The sequence below is a fragment of the Arachis ipaensis genome, chromosome B3, assembly GCF_059453495.1.
Source record: "Arachis ipaensis isolate K30076 ecotype BB chromosome B3, ASM5945349v1, whole genome shotgun sequence".
NCBI classification, from domain to species: domain Eukaryota; kingdom Viridiplantae; phylum Streptophyta; class Magnoliopsida; order Fabales; family Fabaceae; genus Arachis; species Arachis ipaensis.
Window position 1 is genome coordinate 69,610,378 of NC_142438.1, and position 19,334 is coordinate 69,629,711.

The following is a 19,334-nucleotide window of genomic DNA, read 5'->3' on the forward strand; positions in this document are numbered from 1 at the left end:
TTTTAAATAACACTTTTTAAAAAACGTCATTTAACAATAGAAAATATTATTTTAATTTTAGCAATACTTTTTGACACATCATAATTATTATAATCATTCTAGCTAATATAATTTTATTAGAATGAGCCTCTGTATTATTCTTTTAGAAAAAAGTATATATAAAATCAATACGTGCTTTTATCTAGAAGAGAAGATGCACTAATACGTGAAAAAAATATGATTTACATTTTTTAAAAAAAACAAAATAAAAGCTAAAAGAATTTTTAATTTACAATTCAATTACTAACTGCAATACTGCATTGAAGGCACATAAACTACTTACAAGCAGTGAATACATGTTCATGTGAGTGCCCACCGTATCTTAATTGCTCCGACTAAAGAGAATACAAATTAAATGATCCCTGGAGAGGAAGAGTTTCTAGAAGAAAAGCAACATATAGTTTGACATACTACAAAGTATCTGCTATATACTATGCAACTAAGACAAGAGTTGGTGTGAACAGGATCGAAATTGGATCATCTACCACTAAGATTGTTAACTTGGGAAAACATTGTCCCAGAATAATCTTCAGTAGCCGGTACTTGGGTTGATCCATTATTGTTATTTACTTCTTGATGATGAAGTTCACTAGCGGCATTATTATCATCAACCGAGGCGGGGTTGGAAATGGAATTATGATTAGGTAGAGTAGGAGGGGTAGGAACAGAAGCAGAGGAGTTGCTGAGGTCTTCAACCTTTCCTTGCGTGAAAGCATCTTGAAGCTGCAATGCATACTCCAAATTCCACAACACATCCCCCATTGTAGGCCTATCAACACCATGATCAGCCAAGCACTTCTCAGCAGCCTCTGCAAATTTCTTCATGGATTCAGCGTTCAAAGAACCAATAAGATGAGGATCCACAATTTTCTCAAGCATCCCCTTTCTCTTCCACTGCATTGCCCAATCAGCCAAGTTTACTTGTTCTCTAGGCAACTGAGGACTAATGGCGGCCCTCGCGCATAATGCCTCAAGCAACACCACCCCAAATGAATACACATCGGATTTTTCAGTCAATTGTTGCCTCCTGAAATACTCAGGATCAAGATATCCAAAGCTACCCTTGACGGCAGTGCTAACATGGCCTTGGCCCATAGGTGCATCTTTGGAGAGGCCGAAATCGGAAACCTTGGCCGTGAAATTCTCATCAAGGAGAATGTTGGTGGTCTTAACATCACGGTGGATGATACCTTGTGTTGTGCCTGTGTGGAGGTAGTGAAGGCCGCGGGCCGCTCCGATGCAGATCTCTAATCTCTGCTTCCAGGAAAGAGGATGCAAATTCTTGCCATAAAGATGGTCCCTGAAATGTCCATTAGGCATGTATTCATAAACAAGAATCATCTCATTGTTTTCATCACAGTATCCAATCAACGAAACCAAATGTCTGTGTCTTAGCTTAGACAGCATTTGAATTTCAGTTTGGAATTCGTTGATGCCTTGTTCTGATTGTGGATTCCCTCTCTTAACAGCAACTTTAGTCCCTTCATCAATCATACCTAAATACACATTACCAAATCCTCCAACACCTATAATATTATTGGAGTCAAAGCTCTTGGTAGCATCTTGCAACTCTGCAAACGAGAAAAACCTGCCTAGTCCCATGGTTGAGGAGTAGAAATTGCTCTTGTTAGACCCCAATGAGTTCTTGCTACTTAAGAAGCTTGCGTCACCAGCATGTAAAGGGAGCAACCATGAAGAGAAACTATTCCTTTTTTGCCAATCCGGCGGCCTCTTTTGCCACTTCATCACCATCGCACCAAGACCTACAAAGGCTCCAAACATCATTGCAAAACCAACCGCTGCCACCGCACCGCGGTTTGAACCACCAGCTTTTCTTCCATCAACACCAAATTCACCATCCAAACTGTCCACAGAATTGCTTATCTTCAAGACCTCAATTCCATTCATAATTGCATTGCCATTCCCACCCTCAGCATTTGCAGGACCAACCTGAACCATTAGCCCCTCAGACATCAAAGAAGAATTAACCACAATGTCTTTGTAATAAGGTGTTGCCAAAGCTCCAGTAATAGCTGACAAATCCAAATTGGGAACTGCCATTTTTCCATTGACATATACATTAAAATAGAGTTCATTTAGCCCTTTGCTCACGATATCACAGAAATGCAGTCTTACAAGGTAATCAAAAGCGGTGTCCACATCAAATTTCCACGAGACATTGAAATTAGGCTCGTTAACACCAGCATCACCCATCTCCATGGCAGAAGCATAAACTGTTTGCGGTGCAATGAGCGGAGAAATGGTTGGTGTATTGGAAGGGAACTTAATGGCAGTGGTAGCCACAGAAACACTCTTTGCCGAATTCTTGTTTGTGAGGTAAGGTGCATCAGAATCAGATACCCATGTTCTTCCCAGTGTGTCATTTGATGAAGTTATTAAAGGACCACCATTGTTGATGCGATGAGCCGTTTGGAAAGCGTAGTTGCTCAAGCCCGAAAAGTCTCCAACGGGAAAAAGCGATGTGGCGGTGTCAAATATGAGGTTATCAGGAGCTGAAACAAGCTCAATGGCATTGATAAATGCTGCTGAATCCTTGGTTGGAATGAAGAATATGGACAAGTGAGGCTCTGTGGCATTGATGAGGAACTCCTTGACAATGGTGGTGTCATTGTTGACGTTGAAGCTATGAAGCAAAACATACTTATCTGTGTTCACAGAGAAGGTAGCCTTGTGAAGTTCAAAGATAGTGTTCTCGATTGGGTAGAAATGAAGGCGAAGCCAATGAAAACCAGGTTGGTTCAGAGGGAATGAATATGTAGCCTGATGAATGAAGATCCTTGCGTTTGAGTAGATTGGGGAGGGTAGTTTGGGAATTGGTTCGTTGGATGAGACTTTGGTGTCATCAGTGGCTTGCAAGAAGGAGCTTGATTCAGATTCTGATTTGAATCTTCTTCCATCAGGGAGCGTTGCTACGTTTTCAGCACCGCAATCTATCAGGAAATTATCTTTTGGAGTGAAGTTGTTTAAAGCAGATGTTGCGCATGAGTTAGAGATGAACACCACAATGATAATAAGGAGGGTAGGCATTGAAGATCAAATTCAAGACAAGAGAATGCTACATTATTATGTCTAAACCTTTTGTTAGTCTGTATTTTGGTTTAGAATTAGAATAAGCGGAAGCCTGAATAGGAAAAGTGGTGCGTTTTGTGACACAATAATTAGACAAAGCACGTGAGTAGTAATTTTTGTGCTTTGAGAAATTCTTTCTTTGGCTTTATTTAGCATCTACCAATCGAGAAAGTAGGGATCCAAAATGGTTGGGAGGATTTGATTGGAATAGGTCAAACATCTCATGACCTTGCGTTTGATTTGGAATTCAGATTGTTGCCGCGAATAAATGGTGATTTTGGTCCTTTAGAGCTTGGATGCTTTCAAGTAGTGGATGCTATATGTAACTCTGATCTTCAAGTCAAGGCTGAAACTTGGTTGAAGGGACAGAAAATATTTACACACTCCAATGTTAGCATGTTATCACTTATGAACAATGTAAAAAATTACTTTTAATCCATAAAACTTAATTATCTAAATATAAGCGAGCATGATGCATAAAACAACTAACAAGATTAATATTTCAATTAGTATTTCTTTTTTATTTTTAAATATTGTTTTGGTAAATGTAGCTTTTCTGCTTAGGCGGCAACTTCAGTTCCTCGAACATGATTCCATGGACGAAGATGAACAGAAACAGCGATGACTTTCCCTCTAAGAGACTGAGGAATCCGTACGCTGCCATGTTGACAGCGGATTATCACAGGAAGCTCCTCCTGCATAATTAAGGAGCTTGACTCCAGCATCCGAGAAGGTCCACAACATACCGTAAATCTTCCTGTTCTTTACTCCACCAATCACACTCCTTCTCTTTCAGCTCCTGGCTCCTGATTTCATCAAATCTTTTTTTCAATTTATAATTAATGCTTTCTTTGCTTTTTTAAATTTCCTTGACTTGTCTTCTTTTTTTTTTATCATGTTTCCCTTTGCTGAAATTAAAGTTTTGCATTTTGTTTGTTTGTGGAAGCTAGTTGTAATTATAAATGCTATTTTATTCCCTGCTAATGTAGTGCTTTACTGAATTCATTTGGTTCTAATTTTGTAATTGTACTCAGTTAGAGAGAATTTACGGGTTGCAAAGAACGAATCCTCAAAAACTGAGGATGATCTGAATTCCCTTCAGTAAGCACAGTATTTTGGTGATACCACTCAAGCCATTTTAAAATACGATATTTGCCACATTACTAGGTTCAATACCATGTACAAGCCTTAGCAAATTGATTCTTCAGTTGTTTAGTAATTCTGATTTGTCACATTTATGCTATAGCTAGCAAGTGCAAAGTGATTTTCCTTCGTAGTCTAACATGATCATATTATTAGTGATGGAATTTTTTTGGAATAAAATTAAAAAAAAAACTTTATTTTCACAAAAAAATTATTCTCTGATTATATCCTGGAATCCAATCCCGGAATCCAACCTTTTTTGTGGAGGGCAAGTTTGCCATACTCCGGCGAACTTTATAAGATTCATAAAGTTAGTCGTTCTTCCAACGAACTTTAAATTCCTAAACTTCACAACGTCTCTTTGCTTCTAATTTGAAAAAGATATATATATACTAGAATCAAAACTCTTAATTTTGAAAAATTCTAATTTGGTTTAATTTGTGTGAGAAGAAAAGTTGGAGAGTTAAATGCTGAACAGACAACAAGCATGACTTCTGCAACGTGGTCGGCAGAAATGGTGACCATTATCATCGTCTTCAGAAGTACACAGGATTACACAAAAGTACATAGGAATAAGCCGTATTTAAAAATGACTTAAACTGTTTATACTTTCACATTAGCTTTTTTAAGAATAAGTACTCTTGAAAACTTATAGAAAAAAATAAAATAAAATTCATATGTTCAGTTTATTATTTGTTCAATTGTGTATGACACATGTATATAGGCAACAATGGCATAGTAGAATAGTGGTCCCTAACACAAAGAAGAACTTAGGAATCTGAAGTTCGTTGGGAGAATGATGAACTTTATGAATTTTATAAAGTTTGCGGAGTATAGCGAACTTGCTCCCACAAAAAAAGTTCGATTTCGGAGTATAAGTCCAGAATAATTTTTTAAGAATACGTACTCTTAAAAACTCATAAAAAATAAAATGAAATCATATGTTCAAGTTATTGTTTGTTCAATTGTGTATGGCACATGCATACTGTTCATACCTGACCCAAAACATAAGTTAGGCCCAAAAGTAGATAAAAGCCCAAAAGACAACTATCACATAACCGACCTCTTGAGAGATCGGACAAAATATTACAAGGTGATAACTCCCCTCTGAATGAGTTATAACTGACTCCTAATATCTCTCACCCACTTCTAGAAGAGAGATCTTAACAACCTCTTGATAAAGGGGCAGTTATCCACCATCAAGAGTGGAGCTACTCCAATAGTGGTTATTGGCTCATCACCTATAAATACACTGACACTCTCAGGTATACTTAAGATCCAATACACTATAATCCTGCTAAGACCCTTGTTGACTTAGGCATCGGAGTGTTTTTGTAGGTACCACCCCCCATCTCTTTTCAACAACTCAGACGACGGCCGTACCACCCTGGCTGACACTTCAAATGCGACTCGCTGCAAGACCTTCCCGACAACCTTAACAAAGTCGGCCATGAAATGGTTTGACAGCCTGCCACCTAGGTCGGTTACTGGTCTCGAAGACCTTGCACGAAAATTCCTCACACGGTTTTCAATTCAAAAGGACAAGGTCAAGCATGCACCCAGTCTACTTGGAGTCAAACAGGAAGTTGACGAATCTCTCAAAGACTACATGAAGAGATTCAATAGGGCATGCTTGGAAATCCAAGACTTACCCACTGAGGCAATAATAATGGGACTAGTCAATGGTCTCCAAGAAGGCCCTTTTTCCCAGTCTATCTCAAAAAGACACCCGGCTTCTTTGAATGATGCCAGGCTGCGGAAACCAAATTGGCGATTAAGGCATCCTCATCAGACACGAGAAAGGAAAAGGAGCCCAAGAAGAAAGAAGAATTTGGCTCGGAGAAACCTAGGAGGTATCACAACTACACCCCGCTACGAGTTTCTCTCGTGGATATCTACAGGAAAATATGTCATACCGAGAACCCCCTCCCCCCCGGGCGTCCAATAAAAAATAAAAAGGGTGGAAGCCGTAATGATTATTACGAGTACCACAAGCTGTATGGGCACTCTACAAATGACTGTTACGACCTAAAAAATATGATAGAAAAACTGGCCAGGGAAGGTCGGTTAGAGAGATATCTCATGGAAAGGTCGGACGGCCATGGAAAGAGAAAGAGAGATGACGAAGAAATCGGTCGAAGAGGTCAGCCCCCACAAACTCCAAAGTGACATGTCCACATGATAGCAGGAGGCTTCGCCGGTGGAGGAATTGCATCTGGGCATGATGACCCCATTGTGATTACTATTATACTTGCCGACGCAAATTTACATAGGACCTTGGTAGACCAAGGAAGCTCAACTGACATACTGTTCAAGTCTGCATTCGACAAGTTAGGGTTGGAAGAAAGGAATTGAAATCCTATCCGGATACTCTTTTGGGCTAGGGGATACACCAATTAGGCCATTAGGGTTCATTTCCTTATATACTACTTTTGGAAAGGGATTGAAATCCAAAACCCTAAGCATTGACTACATTATTGCGGATGTAGCTTCAGCCTACAATGCCCTAATTGGCAGGACAACTCTAAATCGACTAGGAGCTGTTGTTTCCACTCCTCACTTCTGCATAAAATTCCCAACAAAGGACGGAATTGTTACCATTAAGGGAGATCAAAATCTGGCGATAAAATATTACAATGAAAGCTTGAATCTACGAGGTAAGGGTAAAGAAGTCAATTCGATTGAGCTCGAAAGAGTCCGAGGAAGAGATGAGCTACGACCACAGCCTAAAAGGAAGATAGAAGAAGTGAAAATCGGAGAGGAAGCCGGAAAAAATACCAATATAGGAGTAAATATAAAAATAGATCTGAAGAAAGAACTCGTAAAACTCTTACAGGAGAACTCCGACCTCTTTGCTTGGAAGGCCGTCAACATGCCCGAAATAGACCCCAGACTCATGACGCACAAACTGGCAGTATATCCCGATTCCCGACCTGTCCAACAAAGAAGGTGCAGACTCAGACCAGAGCGAACTCAAATGGTCAAAGAGCAAGTCAAGCACTACTAGAAGCCGAATTCGTCAAGGAAATGTGGTGTTGGTTAAAAAGCAAAATGGAAAATGGAGGATGTGTGTTGATTATACCGACCTCAACAAAGCTTGCCTAAAAGATCTGTATTCCCATCCCAATATCGATGCTTTGGTGGATTCCTCTTCAGGATATCAATACTATCCTTCATGGATGCGTACTCGGGATATAATCAAATTCCGATGTACAAGTCGGACCAGGAGAAGACATCATTCATCACTCCCAGAGCGAATTACTATTACGTGATCATGCCATTTGGATTAAAAAATTCAAGCGCCACATATCAAAGGTTGATGAACAAGATGTTCGCACCCCACCTTGGAAACTTACCGGAGATATATGTGAACGACATGTTGGTAAAAACCAAGGATAAGGCCAATCTCCTATCTGATCTTTCACAAGTCTCCAGTACCATAAGAAAGCATGGGATGAGGTTGAATCCCACAAAAAGCACTTTTGCGGTAGAAGAAGGAAAATTTTTGGGATTCATGCTCACACAGCGGGGAATTAAGGATAACCTTGACAAGTGCAGAGCGATTTTGTATATGAGAAGCCCGACTTGTTTGAAAGAAGTCCAATAGCTGAATGGACGACTTGCAGCCATGTCTAGATTTTTTTGGCAGGATCAGCCTTGAGATCCTTGCCACTTTTCTCATTACTCAAAAAAGGGTGCCAATTTGAATGGACTTCTGAATGCGAAGAATCCTTTCAAGAATTCAAGAAATCTTTAAGTCAACCACCCATCCTTACCCGGCCAAAAACGGGAGACGAGCTCGTATTGTACCTAGCTGTTGCGGATAAGGCAGTAGCCTCAGCACTAGTATGAGAAGATGAAGTCGGACATAATCCTATTTATTTCACTAGTAAAGTCTTACAAGGGCCAAAATTAAGGTATCAAAAAATAGAGAAATTTGCACGCTTTAATTCTGGCATCTAGGAGGCTTTGACCTTACTTCCAGACGCACACCATAAGAGTCCGGATGAGCCTTCCTATCAAGAAGATTCTCCAGAAAACAGACATAGCAGGTCGGATGGTACAATGGACCATAGAACTGTCCGAGTTCGACTTAAGGTACGAAACTCAGATAGCAATCAAGGCTCAATGCTTCACCGACTTCATAGCAGAATACACAGACAACAAGAATGAAACCTCTACGACTTAGAATCTTTATGTAGATGGATCTTCAAACAAGGTCGGGAGTGGTGCGGGTGTAACACCCTAAATTTTAGCATGTCATGATCGTACCAAAAGTAAGGCGTTACTAACCTATTTTCCTTTATTATCTATTTAATATTGAGCCTTTACGTCATTATCGCGTTTCAGTTTTTAAGAAAGTTCCACAAAATTTTGTTTCTATTAATTAAAACTACATATCAAAGATCTTCAAATAATAATAATCACATAAATACTATTAATAATAACTGCTATACAAATAAATTCAATATAAAACTCAAATACAATACCTATCCCTCTAGATAAAATAGAAACTAAAGCAACAAGGGCGAGAAAATTCTATAAAAGCGACAAGAATCATAAGTAAATCTACCAATCGTCCGCAGCTTCATACTGAGTCTTCGAACTTGTGTCACTGAAAGAGTGGAAGATTTTGGGGTGAGAATAAATCACACATTCTTAGTAGGGAATGAGAATGCCGTAAAAGTAATGAATATAATGCAAACAGTTAACTTACTCAATAAAAATATTTTGTTAAACCTTTAAAAATACTTTTTACTTTTACTTTATATAATGAATTACTTTCTTTAAATTTCTGAACTTAAAGCAAATCTCAATCACAACCTCAGTTCCCAATCACAGAGAAACAATAGCATGAGAAACAGATCAACACACAAACAAATTGCAATAAGACAAACAGCACAATCACAGAGAAACAAGATAAGCAAACACAATCAAATACAATGCACAAATAAGGATGATGCATGTCTAGTCCTATACAGGCCATGAGCTCATGTGTCAGTTTGTTGCCCGATTCTCGTCACTGGTCCTGAGATAAGCATTTCGTACTGCTGTCCTTATCTCAGCCATCGTCCCCTCCATGAGCGTTATGTATCACCGTCCTTATGGGGGAACCTTCTTTTCGGTCTCCAATGAGTGTTACGCATCGCCGTCCTCACTGAGCCATAACCTTCCTTTCGGTCTCCAGTGAGCGTTACATATCGCCGTCTTCACTGAGTCGTCTATATAGTATCAAGTGAGCGTTACGCATCGCCGTCCTCACTAGACACTTGGCACTAAGGCCCAACAATACTCAATATCTTTTAATATTTATTCTCTGCTCTCCTGTGGCAAAAATTCCTTTGACTATCTCTCTTTCCTTTACTTTTTGTTCTTCTTCCTTTCTTTCTTATCAAACCGAACTCGTACCGTAATTTAAATGAAATCTCTTCTCAAAAGATTGGATTTAAAACATTATACTTTTTTAATAAATTGGATTCAAAATAGAATAAATCTTTTCTTAACTAAATTTATCTCAAATAATTTAATTTTCCAAAACCAAATCTTTTAAAATAGCATTTCAAAAAAAGTCTCAAATTTTATAAAAATTTTGGTAGCATCTTGCCTAAAACTCGGACTTAGCCACCCTTACGGGTTCCCTCTTTCATAACAAATCACCAACCCTTTTGTCAGCAGTTATCATAACAACAGATTCTCAATAAACAACTCATCATAATTCAGTTTAACGAGTATCATTCTATCACCAACTAAAATTAGAATTTCTGTCAATCATTCTTTTAAAAGTAAACCCGTCCAACTTCAAAAATTCTAACTACTATTCAAAAATCAGCCTCACATAATTCCAATTATTTTAGAGTTACTTATTCATTAACAAAGTTACAATTTTATCTTAATAAAAATCAAATTTTAAGAAAACAATTCAATAACCAAACTTCAATCATTTACAATCCTCAAAATTAATTCTAATTAATCATAAATCAACATTAACAACAATCATAACCTCATCAAACAACCAGTTCATTAACCACCAGTCACATATTTATTCCGCATCCAAAATTCATCACAGATCAAGCATTCATATATTCGCAATAATTCAGTAAACTTCTTAGGCATTCAATGTTTAAAATATTTATTTTAATAAAATATCCCCTACCTCAACTCATCGAAAATTGAAAGCTATGTAACGCGTCAAAGATCCCTTTTTCTCGACCCGCAACAGCGGCAACCATCAAACACCACATGCAGTCACAGTAACTTCGACCTTAAGACATTAACGTCATGAAAATATCAACAAACTATAACAAAAAGCTAATGGCTAGCGTTTCAAGGCAAGAACAGCTTACTGTACCGAACAAGAACCAAGAATGAAGCAGCCGTAACTCTAGTGGTGAACTCTAGCGGCGTAAATGCTGCTCCCGGCGACCATGCACGGCGGCAACGGCAGAAGAACCACCTCGTGATGCCTTCTCTCTCTTCACACATGTTCTCTCTCTCTCTCTCTCTCTCTCTCTCTCTCTCTCTCTCTCTCTCTCTCTCTCTCTCTCTCTCTCTCTCTCTCTCTCTCTACGCGTCGGCTCCTCCTCGGGGTGGCTCCATGACAGCTCGCAGCAGCAGTGCGACGGTAACAGCTCTATGTAGGTCTGGCCGTGATGGCGGCGCATGCAGCACGAGTTCCTCTCCGTTGGTGCATCCCTAGTTCGTGTCTCTTCCCTTCGACAATGACGGCGTGGCTAATGATGATGGCTTTATATACGGCAACTTGGCAGCGGTGGCGGTGGAACTTCGATGATGGCAAGGCAGTGAGCTAGACGGCAGCTGGGGCGGCTGGGCGGCGAGTTCGGTGGCGGATCGGCAGCAGGGCGTAGCGACAGTTCCCTCTCTCTTTTCCCCCCTTCCCCTCCCTTTTCTTCCATGCTTCTAATCCCTTCTTTTCTTTCTTTCTTCGATGGGTAAGGGTTTTTAAGGGGGTGAATGGCAGCTGTAGGGTTAAATTAGGGTTAGGGTTTCAATTTGGAGATTTTTTTTGCTAATTTAGGTAATTTTTAATAAGATTAGGAGTAATAGAGTAATTAAAAACTAATTTTAATCCAACATTAATATTTATACAAATACTATTTAATTATCGACTTACAAGTTTATTTTCAAATAAATTCTCTAATTCAATAATTAGAGATAATCAAATTAATTTTCTTTAAAATCATAAAATAAAGTTAAAAATCTAATTATTCAATTTAAAGCATATAAAATTCTTGTTATTATTCAACTACTAAAGTTCTAAATCATAAATAAGAAATTGCTTAATTTATACATAATATTTCTTAAAATATAATCTTAATTAAATATAATAAATCATAAATACTTTATTATTTAGTTTTCAAAAATCCGGAGTCTTACATCCTACCCCACTTTAACACTTTTCTTTTAGAACACCTTATGGAAAAAGCATGAAGTCTCAGCTCATATGTATACATATATGATTTCCAATACTTGAATTTTCATATGGCATAAAGATACAAGGGTAAAAAGGTGATGCAAAACCGAGGCTACAAGGTAAGCTTGATGTAAAAGATGACATGCATGCGATGGTAAAGCAAGACAATGAAATGTTATAAAACATGCACAGGGTTAAAACGATGTGCTTAACGTCCACACACTAATCTAATCTCACACCAACTTCAGGGCTTCAATTCCCAAACTCCAGCCCGAGGTATATTCACCATTCCAAAATGTACTTTAACAAACAGATTATTCGTGAATTTCTCAACCTCATCAAATACTTCACAACCCATTACTGGTAAAAAATCTAATTTCTGCAAACTTCTTCACGGGAGTCAAAACCCCAAAACATCCTATGACATCGCATGCTTACAAGCTCCACCTTTCGTGTTCACGAACGCATCCTAAAGAACTAACGCACCACTTGCTATGTGTAACGGTCGCACAAGACACGAAAACAAATCTCAAGTCACTCAAAAAGATACAAGACCTCAGAGAAAGGATAAGTAACTCGGACAAGGTTCACAAAGATTTCAACGATTCACTTTGATGCATTAAACAAGTCCAAAACTACATCAAAGAATATAAGAGTCAAGAAGAGGAGTTTAAACAACACAAGGTGGATACCCAAGAAATTTAAGAAGGCATATACAGTTAGGATCAAATGAGAAAGCATATGAACAAGGAACAGGATTGGAGAATAATCAGTTAACTCTTCAAGAAAGAAATCTCGAATAAGAACCTCAAGTCAAACCATGAAAGAACAGATACGTAACTGAGTAATATCAAGAAATTAACTCCTCACGTTCCTAAAACCCACGATTCGCGTTACCTATTACTTCTATTTTGCCTATGATAACCCGTTAACTTTCCCGTATACATAAACCATCAACATTAAGTTGGCTAGACTTAATATTAACAGATATGCAATGGTAAGCTAACAGCGTTAATCAATAGATAGTCATGTGCTTAAAGCTCTAATTCTTGTTATTCGAACAAGACCTACTACATGACAGACACTCAGAGTATGCAATGAAGCATAGTCAGTCCATTCCCAAGGCTCTAATCAGGATGAACCGCTCTGATACCATAATGTAACACCCTAACTTTTAGCACGTCATGATCGTACCAAAAGTAAGGCGTTACTAACCTATTTTCTTTTATTATCTATTTAATATTTAGCCTTTACATAGTTATCGCATTTCAGTTTTTAAGAAAGTTACACAATTTTGTTTCTATTAATTAAAACTACATATCAAAGATCTTCAAATAATAATAATCTCATAAATACTATTAATAACAAGTGCTATACAAATAAATTCAATATAAAACTCAAACACAATACCTATCTCTCTGGATAAAATAGAAACTAAAGCAACAAGGGAGAGGAAATTCTATAAAAGCGACAGGAATCATAAGTAAATCTACTAATCATCCGCAGCTTCATACTGAATCTTCGAACCTGTGTCACTGAAAGGGTGAAAGATTTTGGGGTGAGAATAAACCACACGTTCTCAGTAAGGAATGAGAATGCCGTAAAAGTAATGAATATAATGCAAACAGTTAACTTACTCAATAAAACTATTTTGTTAAATCTTTAAAAATACTTTTTACTTTTACTTTATATAATTAATTACCTTCTTTAAATTTCTAAACTTAAAGCAAATCTCAATCACAACCTCAGTTCCCAATCACAGAGAAACAATAGCACGAGAAACAGATCAACACACAAACAAATTGCAATAAGACAAACAGCACAATCACAGAGAAACAAGATAAGAAAACACAATCAAATGCAATGCACAAATAAGGATGATGCATGTCTAGTCTTATACAGGCCATGAGCTCATGTGTCGGTTTGTTGCCCGATTCCCATCACTGGTCCTGAGATAAGCGTTTTGTACTGCCGTCCTTATCTCAGCCATCATCCCCTCCATGAGCGTTACGTATCGCCGTCCTCATGGGGGAACCTTCTTTTTGGTATCAAGTGAGTGTTATGCATCGCCGTCCTCACTGAGCCGTAACCTTATTTTCCGTCTCCAGTGAGCGTTACGTATCGCCGTCCTCACTGAGCCGTCCTTATAGTATCAAGTGATCGTTACACATCGCTGTCCTCACTAGACACTTGGCACTAAGGCCCAACAATACTTAATTTCTTTTAATCTTTGTTCTATGCTCTCCTGTGGCAGAAATTCCTTTAATTATCTCGCTTTCTTTTACTTTTCGTTCTTCTTCCTTTCTTTCTTATCAAACCGAATTTATATCATAATTTAAACGAAATCTCTTCGCAAAAGATTGGATTTAAAATATTATACTTTTTTAATAAATTGGATTCAAAATAGAATAAATCTTTTCTTAACTAAATAAATCTCAAATAATTTAATTTTTTAAAACCAAATCTTTTAAAATAGCATTTCAAAAAAAGCCTTAAATTTTATAAAAAAATTGCAACATCTCGCCTAAAACTCGGACTTAGCCACCCTTACGGGTTTCCTCTTTCTTAACAAATCACCAACCCTTTTGTCAACAGTTATCATAACAACAGATTCTCAATAAACAACTCATCATAATTCAGTTTAACGAGTATCATTCTATCACCAACTAAAATCGGAATTTCCGTCAATCATTCTTTTAAAAGTAAACCCGTCCAACTTCAAGAATTCTAACTACTATTCAAAAATCAGCCTCACATAATTTCAATTATTTTAGAGTTACTTATTCATTATCAAAGTTACAATTTTATCTTTCATAAAAATCAAATTTTAAGAAAACAATTCAATAACCAAGCTTCAATCATTTACAATCCTCAAAATTAATTCTAATTAATCATAAATCAACATTAACAATAATCACAACCTCATCAAACAACCAGTTCATTAACGACCAGTCACACATTTATATATTCAGTAAACTTCATAGGCATTCAAGGTTTAAAATATTTAATTTAATAAAATATCCCCTACCTCGACTCGTCAAAAATCAAAAGCTATATAACGCATCAAAGACCCCTTTTTCTCGACCCGCAACAGCGGCAACCATCAAACACCACATGCAGTCACAGTAACTTCGACCCTGAGACATTAACGTCACGAAAACCTCAACAAACTATAACAAAACACTAATGGCTAGGGCTTCAAGGCAAGAACAGCTTACTGTACCGAGCAAGAACCAAGAATGAAGCAGCCGCAGCTCTAGCGGTGAACTCTAGCGGCGTAAACGCTTCTCCCGGCGACCATGCACGGCAGCAACGGCGGCAGAACCACCTCGCGTTGCCTTCTCTCTCTCTCTCTCTCTCTCTCTCTCTCTCTCTCTCTCTCTCTCTCTCTCTCTCTCTCTCTCTCTCTCTCTCTCTCTCTCCGCGTCGGCTCCTCCTCGGGGTGTCTCCATGACAGCTCGCAGCGGCGGTGTGACAGTAACAGCTCCATGGAGGTCTGGCCGCGATGGCGGCACATGCAGCACAAGTTCCTCTCCCTTGGTGCATCCCTGGTTCGCGTCTCTTCCCTTCGACAATGACAGCGTGGCTGATGATGATGGCTTTATGGACGGCGACTTGGCAGCGGTGGCGGCGGAACTTCGATGACGGCAAGGCAGTGAGCTAGACGGCAGCTGGGGTGGCTGGGCGGCGAGTTCGGTGGCGGATCGACAGCAGGGCACAGCGACAGTTCCCTCTCTCTTTTCCCCCCTTCCCCTCTCCTTTCTTCCTTACTTCTAATCCCTTTTTTTCTTTCTTTCTTCGATGGGTAAGGGTTTTTTGGGGGGTGAATGGCCGCTGTAGGGTTAAATTAGGGTTAGGATTTCAATTTGGAGTTTTTTTTTTGTAGTTTAGGTAATTTTTAATAAGATTAGGAATAATAGAGTAATTAAAAACTAATTTTAATCCAACACTAATATTTATACAAATACTATTTAATTATCAACTTACAAATTTATTTTTAAATAAATATTCTAATTCAATAATTAGAGATAATCAAATTAATTTTCTTTAAAATCATAAAATAAAGTTAAAAATCTAATTATTTAACTTAAAGCATATAAAATTTATTATTCAACTACTAAAGTTTTAAATCATAAATAAAAAATTACTTAATTTATATATAATATTTCTTAAAATATAATCTTAATTAAATATAATAAATCATAAATAATTTATTATTTAATTTTCAAAAATCCGGGGTCTTACAGCGGGCATCATCCTAGTCAATGACAAAGGGACTCAAATAGAGCTTTCCCTGAAGTTTGAATTTCCTGCTTCCAATAATCAAGCCGAGTATGAAGCCATGATTGCAGGCTTGAAACTCGCCAAAGAAGTCGGAGCCAACAAAGTGGTGGTCTTCAGTAATTCTTAAATAGTGACTTCCTAGATCAATGGAGAATACCAAGCAAAAGACTCCAACATGAAGAGATACTTGGAGAAAACACTTGAGCAAGTTCAGTAATTTCTTGAGACCGAGATCCAGTATATAACTCGGGAATTTAACAGTAGGGCAGATGCTCTTTCTAAATTGGCAAGTACCAAATCAGGAGGAAATAACAGAAGTCTGATACAAGAAACTCTCAAAGAGCCCTCAATTATCAAGTCGGATAACAAGTCGGACATTCTACCTGTCTCTGGCTTAAACCTCGGATGGATGACTCCCTTTATCGAATATCTAAAATTTGACATCCTTTCCGAGGAGTAGAAGGAGGCCAAGAAAATTTGGAGGGAAGCACAAAACTACTCTCTAGTACAAAACTTCCTCTACAGAAGAGGGGTGTCCACACCCTTGTTAAAATTTGTTCCGACTTGCAGAACCAAAGAAGTCTTGGAAGACGTGCATAATGGCATCTGTGGAAACCATCTCGGAGCTTGGTCCTTAGCTAGAAAAGTGGTCTGAGCCGGATTCTTCTGGCCGACCTTGCAAAGCAACATGACCGACTTTGTCAGAAAATGTCCACCTTGTCAGATGCATGCCAATTTCCACATTGCTCCCCCGAAGACCTCATTAGCGTGACCTCCCCATGGCCTTTTGCGAAATGGGGGGTTGGACCTACTCGAACCTTTTTTGCAAGCCCCTGAATAGGTTAAGTACCTTATTGTGGGAGTGAATTACTTCACCAAATGGATAGAAGTAGAACAACTAGCTACTATCACAGCTCAAAGAAGTTGGAAGTTCCTGTACAAGAATATCATTACTCAGTTCAGAGTTCCTCACTCTATTACCGTAGATAATGGTACTCAGTTCACCGACTCTACATTCAAGAGCTTAGTAGCTAGTATGAAGATCAAGTATCAGTTCACATCAGTGGAACATCCCCAAGCTAATGGACAAGTCGAAGCAGCCAATAAAGTTATATTAGCTAGACTGAAGAAAGGGTTGCAAGATGCAAAGGGAGCTTGGATAGAGGAACTCCCGCAAGTGTTATGGGCTTACCGAACAACTCCTCATTCCACGAATGGGGAAACACTCTTCCGACTTACATATGGGATAGAAGCCATGATCCTTATCGAGGTTAACGAGCAAAGTCCAAGAGTAAGATTCTATGACGAGGTCGGGAATGTCCAAGCCCAAAGAGAAGAGCTTGAACTCCTCCCTGAAATTCGAGAATAAGCCTAGATAAGAAAAGCAGCGCTAAAGCAACCAGATACAATAAAAAGGCCATATGAAGAAACTTCGCCACAAGCGACCTAGTCCTGATAAGAAATGACATTGGGGTAAATAAGTCGGGCGAAGGGAAGCTCGCTGCTACGTGGAAGCGACCTTTCAAGATAACTGAAGTCTTGGAAAAATGCTACTACAAAGTGTCCGACTTGAATGGAGCCAAGCTCCCAAGGTTATGGCACGCATGCAACTTGAAAAGATATTATAGCTAGAAGCGCGCCTCACTTCCTGATGTACTCTTTTTCCCGACTTCATGGTTTTTTCCCGAGAAGAATTTTCCTAGAGGGGATTTTAACGAGGCATCAAAGCGGGGACTAGGGGCAAGAAAGTTATCACCCTTAATAGAAAAGCATTTTTTATTTCACTCTTCATTAATAAAAACATCTTTTTTTAATTCCATTATTGTTTCTACGATACACACCGACTTAAGCTCGAAAAAGCGCGTAAATCTGTTGCCCGACCTATATGGTCGGCTAGATAAAGTAACGAGGTACAAGTCGGTGCAAAGAGGTTGTAAATGACGATCATATAAGATCGGTCAACATGACTTACGACTTACGACTTACAAGTCAAAAAGTATTCGAGAAACATAAAATGAATCGCAAAAATAACCTAAGTCATAATAACAGCCCAACAACAGATGAGTTGTCCGATTTACGCAATGGAAAACAATTATCTTGAAATCCTAACACGAAAGGAAATTCAAATATATAAACCTTTTAAGGTAGTTATAACAAACTCCACATCAAAAGGAAAAGTTGTTAAATCCTATCAAAAGGACCAATATCCACGAGTAATAGCAAATGCGAAAACCAAAAAGTAGTTAACATCCTTTAAAAGGAACAGAGTTAATAAACGTACACAAAAGTGTACATAAAAAACATACAAATAAGAAATTTTTATAAAAGGTCCCACAAGCCGGGCTTTAATAAAAACACTAAACACGGCCAAAGACTAGATTTTGATCGTCAGCCGCAGAGGAACCGGGTTCAGTAGAGGAAGTCAGAAGAGTCTCCTCGATTGGAACGGCTTTTGGCTGAGGAGAAGAACTCGGCACTGCCTCCTCGACAGAACGGCCTCTGGTGGAGGAGACTCCACCAGATGCTACCCCGCAGTCTTCAGGTCAGATTCGCTAACATCACCTTCTCAGGGAGGAGGGACAATCTTCCCATCAACCACGATCATGTCTAGGTTGAGAGGGGACAAGTCCAAGTCGGGAGCAATAACCCGAATTTGATTCTTCAAATTTTCAAACACCTCTTTCGTCCCCTCAGCAAGCGACTCCTCTAAGTCGGCATAATCATGTTTAAGTCGCTTTACCTCCTCCTTCAGATCCAAGTTCTTCCCATAAACTCGGACATAGTTCTCTTCGGCCTTCTTCATTAACCCCTCGGCCATAGCACAAGAGGCCGCAGATTTTTTCTCGTTCTCCTGAGTTTTAAAGAGACCGGACTCCAGTTTCAACTTCTCCCCCTCCAACTCCTTTTTTGCCTCCTGAAGAGAAGCCACCTCGACTTGTAAGATCTCCAAAAAATGCTGAGTAACATTCAGAGGAATCCTCTCTAACTCTTTCAGTAAGGTAGAGCATACCCCAACTGTTCGGATCCCACCTCGGATCAAGACCTGGAGGTGGTTTTTGATAGAAACATCATCCATAGCAATGAAGCTATGAGGAAGGATGTATTTCTGACAAAATCTCACACCATCAAACCTAGTATCATAAATGTTGGGGCCGCCAGACTATGAAGTCTTTCTCTTCTTAGAACTCGGCTTCGAAAAGGGGGGAACAGGAGGGGTAGAAACAGGAGGAGGATGACGAGGAGGAAGAGGGTTTACCGACTTATTTTGAGAGGAGGTACCCGAATCAGACTTAGTCGGGGAGGGAGTATTCAATTTCCCAGTTCCTTGTAGCTGAGTAGCTCGAGC

General features: G+C 38.9%; 1 protein-coding gene across 1 annotated transcript; it reads right to left on the reverse strand.

The window, feature by feature from the left end:
• Window positions 1-516: 516 nt before the first annotated feature.
• On the reverse strand, window positions 517-3,087 carry LOC148571020 (putative receptor-like protein kinase At4g39110). Its single transcript, XM_088509003.1, has one exon. It carries the CDS (start codon window positions 3,085-3,087, stop codon window positions 517-519), a length of 2,571 nt encoding a protein of 856 aa, XP_088365129.1.
• Window positions 3,088-19,334: the final 16,247 nt, after the last annotated feature.